The following is a 15,215-nucleotide window of genomic DNA, read 5'->3' as shown; positions in this document are numbered from 1 at the left end:
CACTTAAATCTGGCAATTCATGGGCTGGCTTCTGTTCCCACTGAAATCAAAGATGAAAGTTCCCACTGATTACATGAGGCGGCATCAGGCCAAAGGGGTTTAGAAGCATGTAGTCTAGTGCTTTGCTGGATTCAGCCGTAGTGCTCAGTACTGGAGCTGGGAAGTCGACCTCCAATTAGGCAAGGAATTCCAACGTGCATGGAAAAGCTCTCCCATGCATTTCAGAAGGCAAAGGTAGGAGCTTGAAAGCATAAGGGCAAAATCCACAAAGGTGAGTTGGAAAAATACTTGCAGCATTTTTGTTCTGAGTATCCCCAAATGCTATCCAGCTTGGGAGGTCCAGCTCCAAAGCTCCTCTCAAGTTGTGACTTCTGGTTCCTTCAGCAGCCCCTCAGCCTTCTGGAGCAAAGGGAAGCCAGGAGCCTACAAGCTCACAGGCCCAGGGCTAAGCCAGGAGCGTTGGAGCCTGTGCTTCAGGGTCCCTAGGAGCCCCTGCAACCCCACCTCAAGCTGGGGGGTTCCAGGCATACAGGCTCCCAGCTCTGGGGCAAGGAGCCTGGAAGCCATGAAGTCCTGCCTCCAAAGCCATCTGCATGGAAGGCCCGATCAGAGCAGGGATCCATGGAAACTTGGGCTCCTGAGCACCAACAACAGAGACCTGCCTGGCAGGCCACACTCCATCAGAAAGTGTTAGAAAAGCCACGGGCAGGCACATCAAAGCCATTGCATTCCAGGGAAACAGCTTGGTTTAACCAAGCAGCACATTTCCTGCTCAGCGCCTGCAGGATAGAGCCCTAAATCCCAGTCTCCCCTCCCCCTCCAGAGTTCATGGGCAGCAGCCTGTAGCTGAATCTGCACTCATGAATGTTTCTACTGTACCCAGCGGTGTTGGTTGTAGCCATGTTGGTCTGCCTACATTCATTGTATGCAAATACATGTAAAATTTTTCCAGGTTGCTTGTCCGTTAGGAACAGCCTTTTTGCCTGGGCATAATTAAGTGCAGGGCAGGAGTGCATTCATAAATGGGAGCCCAGGATGCCACCCTGATGGTGCCACCACATTGCTGCTGTAAACTGCTGCTGCTCTGCAGGAGCTCTGCCTGCCTACAGGTTCCCAGTCCTGGTGAGAGCTTTGGAAAAGACTAGTAAGGTAACCCCTCAGTCCACCTCTGGTTTTGCACTGGGCCCAGTTCATGCTGGGCCAGGAGCAACTGGGGTTGTGGACATGTCCACACGGATCCAGGCAGAGTTCAGGATCTGGTTCAAAGTGGGCACATTCAATAAGGTGACTAGTGCTTTATTACAAGGAACTCACAGCTGCTAAGAGACACCCTGCCTTAGGATGGAGTCTGGCTCTGGAAGAGCCACACAATGCATTCATATCCAAACAGCATTATAATAACCTCTGTTTTTGCTCCAAGACTGTCCTCCTCAGGAAAAGTTAATAAAGAGCACATGAATTATGTAGGGAGGAAAGCTAGCAAGAGGGAACACAGAAAGCCTCACATGCACAGGGTTGACAGAGATAGCCTTTTATCAAAAGCTGACTCACTTATCAATAATTTACATGGAATTTGTAAAATATAGGCGGGCTATGAATTGCTTCATCACTTATTACAATGGGAGCTCACAATAATCACCCAAGCACTTAAAAATATACAAATTAAAAAGAGAACCAGCCAATGTCACCTTTCTGCCTCTGATCCTGGCTTGCAAATTTGTGTGTCACCTGCCTGGAAATTTCAGCAGGAAATAAGACATTTAAAAGTTGTGAGGTTACTAGGAAGATTGCAGCAGAGCATATGGACAGTACCCCAATACTTTTGGGGGACTTATTTTATCAGAGTGTTGGTATCACAATGCAGCTCCATATCTGAGTGTTGCAGAAGCATACACCCACAGAGCGAGCAGGGTAAATGGGATTTAATATTAAGTGTGCATCGGATCTCTATAGTAAAATAATTGGTGAAATTTGCCTCTTGGATATTATCTTTCTGAGTGTATTGTACCCCTCTCATACTGAGTGCTTTCCATAAGATCAGAGCCCTCGCCGTCCCACCAAACCCAGTGTTGGGAAAGAAACTACCGTTTCCAATAGTTAAAAATTAAATGTTTAGAAAAACAGGAGGAGTTGAAAGTCCAATTTATTCCAAGTCCAATTTTATTTTTCTTTGGATCACCTGAGTGAGAAAAGGGATAATGAAAGCACACACCTGGAATCTCCTAACCAAGCTGGGAAAAGCATTTGGAAGTGACACAAAGGAAGTGAAACTCAGGTCTGCGTTTACATTTTAAAAAGACAGAGAAGCAAAGACTACAACTGACACTAAAATTACTGTTATCTTATCAAGAGAGAGAATCTGTGTGCATGGCTCACAGGACAGTGTGCTAACGAGATCTGTGGGGGGAGAGAAGAGAGAACAGACTAAAACAGGCAGGAAGAGAGAGACATCAAACACCCCAGTGAGAGTCACTAGTTCTGCTCCAGTTCACAGCTTTGCTGGCAGCCTCAGCAAATCAAGGAAACTCCAGACGAATGGAAATGGATGCAAGGCTAGAGAGGGATTATTGCTTTCTTGATTTAATTTCAAAGGAGAGTCTAAAGAGCATTGCTCATGTCTGCATCTCAGTCCTTTGCTGGACCCAGTAGACAATAGGAAGGTCAAATGTCTCCCAGCAGAGCCAAACACATGAGACTGTGGACACTGGCAAAGGTTCCCCACAAAGGGCTTATGCCAGATGTAAGCTAGTTTCAAGTCAAGGAGAATGGCATATGCACAGGAGAGAGAGAGAGAGAGAGAGAGAGAGAGAGAGAGAAAGGAAAGCAATTGGATACAAATGACCTGGTGTTTAGCCAGCAGAGTCTAGAGGTCAGACAGAGCAACTAGAAAGTAGACATTCCTTTCGAAAGGGCACGGTCCTGAATGGGAGTGTGCAAGGAATGGGTCTCTTGGCTGCCAAAGGAGAAAACAGGAGGCCTTTGGCACCAATCCAAATGCAAAATATACTCCGTGAATCAAAATGATGCATTTTAGATTGAGCAAAACCTTTCATTTGGAGTTTTTGTTTTGGGGACATTTCTTACTGAAAGAGTGGGTGTCATTTATAGAACAGCCCCCTCCCTACCCCAGTGGTTTAAGCATTTACTAGGATGCAGAAGCCCCAGGATCACATCCCTCCTCTCTGCCTGATTCAGAAGGATTGTCATCAAAATATCCCCTCTCCCAAGGAAGTATCCTGTCCTCACCACGGTGTGATAGAGCTGTTCATGTTTTCTCCCACCCGGTGGAGAATTCACTGTGCAAGCAGCTGCTGGTTGAACCCAGAGCGCTTGGCTGTGAACGGGGGTGTAGCCGTGCCACTGTCCCCTGTCCTGCCCCCAATCAGCCCCTGCTCTTCCCCGCTGAATGCGAGTACTTTACACAAAACACAGCTCCAACCAGAGACCGAGGCTGTCCTAAAATGCTGTGTGGCCTAGCAATTAGTGTCCAAACCACTGCTCTGGGTAGGGTGGAAAGAGGTTTTGAACCTAGATCCCCCCTCTTTTAAAAGAGAGCAAAGCCTCTAAAAAATACCTCTGAGAGTCTGTTTCTTGCCCCTGTAAGCATGACCACCTGAAGAACAAGTCCCTCCGTCCATCTTCCAGGTAAGGATGGCAGGTTGAGTCAGTTGGACCAGGCCTTGAACCTGAAGTTCAAGTGAGCGGCCGTGTTCAAACCACCCAACGCGTACAGAAGTTGTGGGTTACACACATTATATAGCATGGGGTAACCTCACTGTGTTCACACCCTGCCAATTTAGATAACTCATATGCACCAAGATGGTTGAGGGGGCAGATCTTGCCCAGACAATACCCAGCCAGCTTGCCCAAGAGCCCCATCAAGCTGTCAAAGGAACAAGTCCCATGTGGAGTCCCTCTGCTCATTCTAATCTGTATAAACGGTGTCTGAAAAAACAAGGCTGTCAACTCAAAGTGGGCAGCTGATGAAAGCTGATGGGATGGGGCTTGTGGGGAGGAGGCAGCAAAGAGCCAGCGAGGCTCTGAGCAGTTCCATCTCCTGTAGCTGGGCTGGCACGTGGCTGACAGACCGTACTAAGCCAATTACATCAGGATATATTGGGCTAATGTGGCAGAGAAGTAAGGCTTCATTGGGCTGTAAAGACAACCTAGAGAGAGGATTTGTTTTCCCAAGAGCCAGGGACATGCTGGGAGAGCTGGAACAGCAGCTCAAATCCAGGTCTCTGTGGCCATGAAGGAAGCACCAGACCTGAAGTCCATCCTCTCCTGGACCCTATTTCTGCCAGTGGCCAGCACCAGCTGCAGAGACAGCTTTGCTTTTCCATTCTAAGCCAAGGCCCCTACAGTCTGCCTGACTAAGGGCAGTGGTACAATCCTGTCGGGGGAGCAGTGGTGCACTTCTGGATCACTAAAAATCTTGTGCTGGGTCCAGAGCTCCCAAGGAGAAATCTCCCAAAGACTTGGAAGTCCTTTAAGACTAGAGGATCTCTCCTGAGAAACAGAGCTGCTGAAGCCAGCATCAGATGGCTCTCCCTTGTGACACATGGAGCCCAAGGCTTCATGTTGAATGGCTCAGTCCCCAACATCATACCAGTCCCAAATAGAACATATCCTGTGGCACCGTGAGCCATGCTCTTGTGCTAGGAGGCAGGGAAACTAGGTCTCATGATCTTTTCTGACCCGTTCATTACATACACGTCTAGCCAACACTCAGCTACAAGCCTTTGGGCTTGTCTTCATTCATAGAAGCCCTTCTCTCAATCTCTCATGCTGCATCCCCAAAAGGGCATGAGACTTCAATGTGGGCGTTTGAAACAGATCATATTAAACAGACTAATGTTAGCTTGATGCATGTCCCCTAGAGGAAAATGCACTGAGATGCAGATGACACATAACATATCAAACAGCAAAGCAGGGATGATGGAAGCCATTATTTTAATCCCAGAGCACAGACTAGCTCATAAGATATACATGAACATTATTGAACAGAGGGGAAGAGTCAGGAGAAATCGCAGGGGAGAGGAGCATTCTTGTCAGGAACATCTTCAGAGCTGACATGTTATTGTTGGAACTGCGGTATCCTTTGGGAGCCCTAACCTGAACCCAGGACCTATCTGTACTAGGTGCTACATAGACACAGCCTGAAGTCTGACTGTACACACACACACACACACACACACACACACACACACACACACACACACACACACACACTTAAAATAACCACAAGAACTTTTCCAAGCCGGCAAGAGCATCATTTCCTCCTAGCCCCATAACAATAGCTCTCTCTGTGAAGGTATCTGGAACATCCCTTTCTCACAGATGGCAGAAGGGTTTATTTTTTCAGCTGATGTTTTTTTAAAAAAAACATTCTGCATCCATATCTCAGCAGTTTCCTTCTGGATTCAGATTACAGCTTCTTTCTGAGATTTATTCAGGGCAGCTCAAACACTGACAAAAGTTGCTGCTCAAGCACTTTCTACATTGGAAGGAAAGTACTTAGCTGCCCATCACCACCTCCAATATTCACCACTGTTTTCACAGCTGTACAAAGAACCCCAACTAAGCTCACTTAACCCCTGTTCAAGAGAAATACGTGCTTCAGTGCTGAGCATTTGAGTGATTCCATCGACTTCTACGGAACGGCTTGTACTCAGAGCCATACTTAAGTGCTTTGGCTCCCAGCCAGCAACACACAAACACCGGCATTAGTGAGTCAGATCAGTGGCTGGGGACTTGTATACTGATAGGACCTGCAGAGCTCAGCAGAAGCATAGCGTATTCATGGAAGTGCACCACATCTTAACCAAAACTTACCACTGCAAAGTTGTGCTGATCTTCAGGCAAGTATGACCACTGGCTCTTCTCCTTCAGATCCCTCCTTATGACTCATTTATAAAATGCTGATTACAGAAGACAAGCAACTGATAACACTTAGACCCTGTCTACATACAACTTTGCCTGCTTCAATCTGCCCAGCATAGTCAAAGCAGAAAGAGCCAGCTAGTGCAGACGCAGACATAAGTGTCAGGATATTTGCTGGAACTGTGTATCCTGCTTGGGAGAAGCACACTCAGTGTGTACAGCATGAGCACTGCTACACTAATAAACCACATATGCCATAAGGTTTGGAGTATCCCATCTAGACTGGCTACAAGGTCCAGTGCATGCCAGTCCTTAAGCAAGGAGCAATATAGCACAATGATGTTTCTACACAGAAACCTTTACTTTGATTATCTCATCCTCTGCTCTCACTCCTTGTGTTGGCTTCATTCACTTGTTGTGCCTTGACTTTGGTTGAGATTAAAGTCTCTGAGGTAAGAACTGCAGTTTTAGGTAGGATTGAAACTATTGGTCAATTCAGGGCAAAATCTTGGTGAGTAGTTTGGATCAAGAAAATGCAGCTGATAAAATTTTGAAAAATATTGCATAATGTGTTATTTGGACAAAAAATGTTATGCTTTGATTTTTCTTTAAAAATTAGCCAAACACTTAAAAAGGCAAATAAAGAATTAAGTCAGTGTTAAACCCTGTAAATATTTCACTTTGGGTCCTACAAAACATTTTGGGTTGACTGAAAATGCATTTTCCCCCCCATGGTTTCTCTTTTTGTTTTCCCAAAGAAGCCAAGGCAACCACAGCCACAGCCACTCCCTTTTCAGTTGAACTCCAGCATATTTTTTTCTTTATTCATCTGACTTGGCTACTGAACCAAAAAGTCTATTATTCACCCATCTCCCCCCCTGGTTCTTGCTTGGGACTGTTAGACAGTCCCAAAATAGGGAAAACATATCAAAATCAGTTCCAGATAAGATGCATTGAATCACTGCTGGATTTGCATGTTTATTGCAGAAGTAAACTGGTTTCTGCTGGAAAAAACAAACATGACTCGAAGAGCAGCAAATTGTCGTGTAAGCTAGAAGCCAGCTCTAAGAATATGGAGTTGGAGGGACTATTAGCCTGGGTACATATTCTGTCGTGAAGTCAAATTCTGCTGAGAAATTAATTTCTGCTGACACACATTGTTAACTGAAAAGCATTCACAGGGAAGGGAGAGTTAAGATCAAGAACAAAACCAAACCCTCAGTCCAGAGCTGAAAAAGCCTTAGCTTTTTTTTCCCCAGAAGGGGCCTCCTGCATATTGATGTATTCTGGGTGATAGGAGGAAGTAGTTGTTAGCTATTAACAGGCTAATCTGGGCCAAAGCATCTAGCCCTCACCCCTGGGGGAAATCCAATTGAGATGAATAGGACTATTTCCTGGAGCAGGAAGTCTAAACTAATAAGATGCACAATAGGGTTCATCTATAAACAGAGACACCAGCAATTGGCTTTAATGCTTTCCACCCTGCTTGCTACCAGTCCACACCAGCAGAGGAGCTGTCTCCCAGAGCTGCATGAATAACCTGACTACTAACTCAATGCTTTGGGACTACCATCCCAGGATAACAGCAACCTCCTGCCTGCCATCTAGGTCATTTTCCTTTGACTTCTTAGTAAAGGTTGGGCTGGTTTCACAAAGCTCCTCTATTGAGGAAAGTCCAGGATGAATGGGCAATAGCAACACAGGCATCCTTGCCCCCCCCAACCCTGCTGCTGTAGCTGAGTTTGGAGAGGACAGAGTGAGGCCAGTCTCCCTAACTAGTCACTTCCTGGCCTGTCTGCACAGACTGCTAAGCAGCAAGGAGGTTAAGGGTGACTGTGACAGCTACTCTCATTGTGCTGATCTGCTTGGGAAGGAAGGCTATAGTGGTACCCCAAAGCTCATCTATGCCCACCCCAACTCAACAGTTTGTCCAGTACAAGATTTCACCTACAAAAGTCCTTTCCTTTGCATTTTTCTGGGATCAGCATGGCTACATCATCACCCCAAGGCTTTTTGACGTACAGGCTCTCTCAGAAAAGCCAGATCCACCTATTCCAATGCACTCAGATGCAGATGCAGGCTCTTTAAGAAAACTCTGGGGCTCAGGTGGCCTCCTGGCTCCCCGGCAGCCAATAGCAAAATGCTGCCTGGAGTTCAGTAGCACAGAACTGGTCTCCCCAGTGTGCAGGGGGCTGCTGGGGCCAGATAGCATGGGACAGCCCATTTCAACCCCCGCCCCATCATCTGCAGAGCAGTGCTGGGGCTCCGAGTTTGCAGCATGAAGCTGGCTGCGGGCTGCAGCAGCGTGGCAGGGATCCAGTGCCGGTCCACGAGCCTGCTCTGCCAGTGCACACGGGGTTTGTGGAAGCTGCCTGCCCATCTCCCTCCTTTCCCAACACACCTTAGTGCTTAATGCAAACACACGAGCAGGCAGCTGCTTATACTGCGCATTACATGGGGCCAATTCTTCACCTGCTGGACGGACATACAAGGTTGGTCCTGATCTGCCAACTCAAGGGCTGGTTTTGTTTTCTCCCCTCTGAAATAGCTGTGGCCTGCTTGCAATAAAGCACAGGCTGTGGGAGCTGGGGGTGGGAGGTGTGTGGCTGGGGTGGGGGGATGATGACAGCGGAGCTAGTAGGTCACCATGCAAAGTTGCTGTCCTCCAGAGCTGGGGGTGCCAGCTCTCTCCCTTTGCAAAGACTTGAGATCCAGCCCAGAGCCACAGCTTTCACCCCGTAGCTCCCCATGCCAACTTCTGCTCTTCCCCTGGACCCCTGCTGCAGAGCACAGGGCCCGGCTTGCAGGAGCCCACTTCCCCTCCACCCCCCTACCTTGTGCAGCAGATCCTCGTTGTAGCCGTCCCGGGAGCCAGCTGTCCTGGCGTCCATGGCCGGGGAGGCATGAGCGCTGCCAGCCCCGCCTGGCCGCATTCCCTGCGTCAGTGCCGAGAGCGGCTCCCGGTGCAGCTACATCACCGGGGGGAGGAGCGGCCCGAGCGCCTGTCCCGGGATAGCGGGCGCGGGGCCCGGCGCTGCCCGCTTCAGCACCCGGGACAGCGCCGAGCGCGCCCGCCCGGCAGCACCGCGGACAGCGCCGGCGGCTCCAGCACCGCGGACAGCGCCCGGGTCGCCGCCCAGCCCGGCCTCGAGCTGGCCGCCTCCTCGCCCCCGCTCGCAGCGCTCTCTGCCTCTGGGTTGCAAGAGGCCAGGACACAGCTCAGGAAGCCGAGCCGGGCTCTAGGGATTCATCAATCCTTCCCCTCCTGCCAGCCCGCCTGCAAAGGCAGCGATTTCCAGCGCACAGCAGTGCAGACAGGCAGAGCCAGCCCCCGGCAGGTGCCTCCAGTCCTGGCTTCTCTACCCTAGAGCCCAGAGGAGAACTGATGGCAGGGAAATGGGGCCGTTACGGAGCACTCAAAGGGGGCTCGGGGTTGTCAGGTTCCCCCCTTCCCCTCCCAGTGCATTATTAAAGGAAGGGAGAGCTGAGAGTTGCTTAGGGCAGTCTCTTTTATTGGCTCAACCATGTAGTTGGGATAGAGTTAGACAAGTTCTTGAATGCAAGACGTTCTTTGTCAGGTCTCTGATCCCAGCTACACAGTTGGTTCAATAAAAGATAGCACCCTAAGCAATCCTCATCTCTAGCATCATTTCTGGACTACCACCACTACCATGTCATTCTTGCACTACAGGAAAGGAGACAGAAAAGTTTGAAGTTAAAATACTCCAAGTCTTAAATTCTAAGGAAAAGCTGCAGTTTGGCATCGAGTCTTCAGGGTATTTTTTCCCTCCACTATGGTCATGGTCTTGTAAGATCTCCCCCATGTCCTCATGCACAATACCCCTTTCAAAGGCTCCTGGACTCCAGCTCAGCTGCAAGAAGCACTGATTTTCTCTGGGAAAAAAAAAAATTACAGCCCAAGAGTCACATCAGCTGGATCGGAAGGAAACTGGCTGGTAATAGACTCAACTTCTTTCTTTAGAAGAGCATGAGGAGTTCGTGTTTTGTTAAGAAGCTTTAGGGATCAAAGTCCCAGATCCACTTTTTGCTTTAAGTGTCTCTCCCCTTTTCTCTACAATGAGAGCCTGAAGAGGTCAGTGCTCTGAACCCAGCAGCATAACCACAGGCTGCTCTCCCATGGGTATGGGGCTTTCATGATCTTTTTTGTTTTCACAAGAGCTGGTGACAAGAGCCCTTGGTCTGAAGGGGGATTTTTTAGCAGACATAGTCCGAATTGTTTGGACGAATACTCCTTGCTAAGAATTCACACATCAGCTGGGAAAGATCCCCAGCCACTGGAAATAAAAGCACTGCCTGATTGTTTTTCTACTTCTTGCCAGGGCTCAAAAACCAGTGGATCTGAGCTGATTCACGCAAGTTGAGCACCTGCCCCAACAATCAGGGAAGAGCAGGAGCACAGTTAGTCCCAGGCTTGGTCCCATGCCTTGTCTGCTTTAGGGGACAGGCTGTCTTAGTGCCTAGATCTCTCTGCCCTACATCAAAATTCCTAGGCTAGATCTCAATCCCTGCCTAGTGGAGCCATCCTTCAGGCTAATTCTTTGGTCATGTATTCCAGCAGGATTATCTCAATATCTTGAATGGTTTTGTCCCTCTCCACACTGTCAAAACATCTTTCTGACGCTGTATATACCTTTATTCTTACATGAGGGAAAGAGAAGGAAGTCAAGGATGAGATGGCTTCCCCAACTAGTTATTCTTCATTTCAGGAGGGTTCTTCATTCTTTCTTCAGTCCAGTCTAAAGGTATCATTTACATCATCTCCCAAAGCTTATGGCTTTCCTTTTCTACTGTATTTCAATTTCCCACTCAGTTATTTTCTTGGTAGAAAAGACGAAGCTCATGGGGGTGGGGGAAAAAACTGATCTCTCCCTCTGTGCATCACGAATTTGGAGGCTGTCTTTAAACTGAGACCCAGAAAGCAGAGTATGAATGAGGTATAGAAAATGAATGACTCAGAGAAGGTAGTTCAAACTTCCCAATGTAACCTTTCTTAAAATCCAGCTCCAGTTTGATCAGGGCAGAAAACTGCAATTTAAGACCTGTTGAGAGCTGTTTCCATGACACACACACATATACCCCGTGGCAGTGAGTCCCACTGGTTAATGTAGGAATTCTGAGTCATTCATAAAAAGGAAGTAGACATGCACAGGGATAATGAGAACAACCAGTTTGTTGGGACCCAGAGGCCTTCAGGCCTGGGTTTGACCTTTGTGCTTTCAAGCTGCATGCTTCGCTTGAATTGTGGTTGAGACATTCATCCAGTGAAAGGAGCAGATGGAAAAATATTGTTCTTGACTTAAAATGAATCAGGAAGTTGGCTAACTAAATTGAATAAATATAACCCAGACAAAAGAGTCAGAGCAAAACCTACCCCCACCTAAGAATGAAAAGATTACCGCAGAATATAAAATCCCAGTTAAAGGTAACCATATTTAGCAAACAGAAGCAAGATTATTAATATGCATTAGGAGGAAGGCTTAAGTTAATTTTACGTATTAAGACATGCAAGCTATATGGTATATAAAGAGAGGAGACAGCGTGTACCCTTTGGGGCACTCCTGAAGAAAGACTGAAAAGATCCTGTCACCGATCCAAGATGCTGTCTCAACATCAGACATGGGAACCAGGAGCCCCAGACAAGATGTGATGGCCTGATCAACCAGTAAAGTTGCATTTGCAGCATTATGGGGTGGTGAGCATCTGCTTTGACTAACTACAAACCTAATTTTTTAACTGCTAATTCTGCTTTAATTGTAATTAGAATTGTATCTGCTAGGGTTCAATACATTTCCTTGTAGTTTAGGACAACCGTGTCTTAGTCTCCTTCCCTGATATAAGACCCATTATAGTGTCATAGGGATGCAATAAGTTACATTTGAGTCTAAGAAAATTAACAGGGTTCAACTTTCATGCTTCATAGCCTAAGCCAGCCAATAGGGGTTCAGAAGAAATTTTCCTGGCAAATTATTCTATAACTCATCACCACGGAGGTTCCTGGCCTCTTCTCCTGAACATCTGGTACTGGCCAAAGGCAGGAACTAAATTACAAAGTCCACAAATCTGATCCAGCCTGGGAAGTAAGATCCAAGTGCAGTTACAGAGGTGCACATTGCATAGAATTAATAAAAGAAAGATTATATATACTGAATTATCACCTGAAGGCCATAGTCTGGGCTGGGATCCAATTGTGCAGAGAGCTGCTCAGAAAGGATCCTTTATCCCTGGACTAACAAGCACAGCAAAAGGCACCCTTGACTGGATTCTCACTTTCCCAGACTCACAGATGCACATTTGCTACCTGCAACCTGTTCAGAAGGTAGCATTCCTGTTCATACTCATAGCAATTACCATCCCATTGCAACTGCTCTATGCAATTTTAACTTCCCAGCTGCCTATATAGAGAGCTACTTGGATCCTATGGCAGTTACAGTCCTCATCTTCTCTAGGCCCTTTTATGCCTGAAAACCTTTGGAATAAGTCATCTCTTTAAGTTAAATTGAAACAAATGGATCTCTGATGAGAAGTTTATTTAAAAGCAAGACATGGCTTCTGTTTACAGGGCACCTTCCTTCCAGGTCAACAGAAGTCCCTCAAGCCAGAAGACTTGAATTGATTCCAAGAGCCATCTGTACCAAGACCTTCTGCTGTTTCACTGCCTGCTCACAACAATGCTAATTATATCTCCCCATTAGTTACTCTGACAGCATAAATATTCCTGCCGGGTCAGACTATTGCTATAGTTGCAGCTAAAACCAAAAAATAGGGGGAAAATAAAAATGAACAAGAGGCAGGAAGAAAAATTAAAGTCTTCCCCAGACTGAGCAGCTGCAGGAAGGACTGTGTTTTACTTTGCAGCAGAAGATATATATTGCACTGACAGGCAGCATTGATCAGAAACCTGAATGCTGTTAAAGTAGTACTAACAACACCCAAGGCCTTGCATCATGGCATCATCTAACATTTAGAAAATGGGTGCTTCAGTTTGTTCTTGGTTCCTACCAAGCTGAGCTATTTCAAACACAACCAACAAGTAGGGGTACAACACCAAGCAGAGGAATGCTCTCCAAGGCAGGGTTGCCATTGACTTCAGTGATACCAAGGGCATGTTTAGACGCACTTTTTTTCCTCCCTTCTTTAATATACTAAGGCTGACGCAAAGCCCACTGAAGTCAACTGGAAACAATTTATTGATGTCACTAGGCTTGCATCTGTCCTTAAGAGGCAGAAATATCACACCGTTTGAGGTGCATGGCCAAGCTTCAAGTTTTTCTTGTGCCAAGGATATTTAGAGTTATATATAGAAGCCCTCTAGGTTAAAACAAGTCATGTGGACCAAATTTTGCTCTGTTTTATCAATGTGACCCTCTGAAGTAAAAAGCATTACTCTGCATTTACTCCAATGCAACTAAGAGGACAATTTGGCTCTTAATCAAGAAGCTATTTACCTCTGATTACATTCTGTCTTCTAATATGTATATCTTACTGCCCATTGAACTCAAAGTGAGAATATATCGAAGAGCACATAGGGTGAAATTTCCCCTTCTTTGGAAGGCTAACCAGCACTATATACCACTTATGATCCATTTACAGTCTATATTATGAGCTCAAATGGTGCAGCAGCCTTGTGTTAGCACAAGGATAGATTTCACCCCAGAGAATTCCAAATAAGGTTATTTTTTTCCTGAAGTAATAAAGAGTAGATACAGCTACTGAGCTTTGGTACATTATGATTTCTCAGGGAGTAACTCCTGTTCTAAGGCAGTTTGCCAATACAGTCTATGTCCCTGAGTGTGCATTTTTCTGCTTCTGCTGTGGCCAAGTCTTTGTTTGGCATGAAAGTTTTGTCTGGCAATGCTGGTCTGCAAATATATATTTGTTTTCCTCTTTTAATCTTAAGATGCAGAAAGATCTTTTACTAGGACTTGACTGGATGGAATAAGAAAGGGTCAGAGCTACCCACTGAATTCAATGAAGTGACATCAGGGCTGAATACAGCACTATGTTTAGCAGCTGTGAGTAGGGGGATTCGCATAATTGCTATGAGATGCCAACTGCATTCAAATCTCAAGATAAAAGGTACTGTTATCAAAAGACAGACAGACACTAGCAGAGGGGAATAAATATAAGTATAGCAAATACTGGCCTAGATCAACATACATGCAATTATAATTGATTGAAATAAGATGAAGATCTGGCCTATAGTAGGGACATGGCATCAGAAGCCTGATTTGACCAAAGCCAGGCAGCCTGAAGCCTGCCTTGCATGTCAAATCTGTATTCCTCCTGAAATGGAGTAATGAAGCCCCTGCCAGCCCCTGAAATGCCATACTCCCCCAGCCTCCAAAGACCCCAGCGGAGGACCTGCATAGTAGGGCTGCGTGAAGCTTCGGGTGCAGGTTCAATTTGGAGGAGATTCGGCCAGATTCGGTGGCTAAATCTCCAAATCCAGATTGAATCTGGGGACTAATAAAGAGGTCTGAATTGATGCGAAAGCTCTCCAAATCTTCAGAAAAGACTCAGAGATCTTCAATGATTCAGACAGTCCCCGGTGGCTGCAGCAGGGAGCTGGAGTCAAACTCGGAGCTGGTAAGTAGGGGGTGGGGGAGAGGGGCTGGAGGAGGGGGGATAGGACCATGGGGGGACCTCTGCCAGGCCCCATCCCCTACCTGCTCCCCCCACCCCCCATGGCTGCTCTGGCCCTTTAAGAAAAAAAAAAAAATCTAAAAAAACCCTGGGACTCACCAGCTCCTGCAGCGGCCTCGGGACTTTAGGGGTCTCATGGAAGAGCCCCCCCATGTGGCACAGGCCAGTGGGGATCATCCCCTCCCAGGCAAGAACCAGTGAATCTTGGGTTTAGGGAGGGGGGTTCCTTAAAGAGCCAGAGCTGGGGTGGGCAGGGCAGCCATGAGGGGGTCTGGGATGGGGGGTGGGGTCGGTCTTGTGCAGAGCCTCCCATGCAGTGTGGGGCAGTGGGGGGCAGCGGGAATCGCCCCCCAGCCCAGCAGCAGCCGGTCATCTCTTTTTTTCAAAGTGCTGGGAGCTGGGGCAGGCAGGGCAGCCAATGCCAGGCTGGGGGAGTGGGCAGGGGATGGGCCTGGGTCGATTCGAATCACTGAATCGAATCACTGTCCCCTGAATCAGCCGAATCCAAAGTGAATACTAGCTGCTTCATACAGGCCTACTGCATAGCTTGTGCTCCTAACTGTGATAGCTGAAATCAATGAAGAGACAATGCATCCTTGCCTCTGCTCCATCACCAAGCAAGACATGGGAGCACAATTCACCTGTTGGCCATTCTGCCTTGCACTGGG

The 15,215-nt window shown here is 47.2% G+C and overlaps 1 protein-coding gene across 2 annotated transcripts in view; it reads right to left on the bottom strand.

The window, feature by feature from the left end:
• RAB37 (RAB37, member RAS oncogene family) overlaps positions 1-8,797 on the bottom strand; it is a 49,914-nt gene extending 41,117 nt beyond the window's left edge. For both annotated transcript variants that reach the window (XM_059732110.1, XM_014601842.3), the window contains exon 1: positions 8,718-8,797. In XM_059732110.1, the coding sequence (XP_059588093.1) occupies positions 8,718-8,774 (57 nt within the window). In that variant the 5' untranslated portion in view covers positions 8,775-8,797. The remainder of the gene's footprint in view (positions 1-8,717) is intronic.
• Positions 8,798-15,215: the final 6,418 nt, after the last annotated feature.

Source organism: Alligator mississippiensis, chromosome 8 (assembly GCF_030867095.1).
Source record: "Alligator mississippiensis isolate rAllMis1 chromosome 8, rAllMis1, whole genome shotgun sequence".
Lineage (NCBI taxonomy): Eukaryota > Metazoa > Chordata > Crocodylia > Alligatoridae > Alligator > Alligator mississippiensis.
The sequence above is the reverse complement of the archived record's forward strand: the minus strand, read 5'-3'. Positions and strand labels throughout refer to the sequence as shown.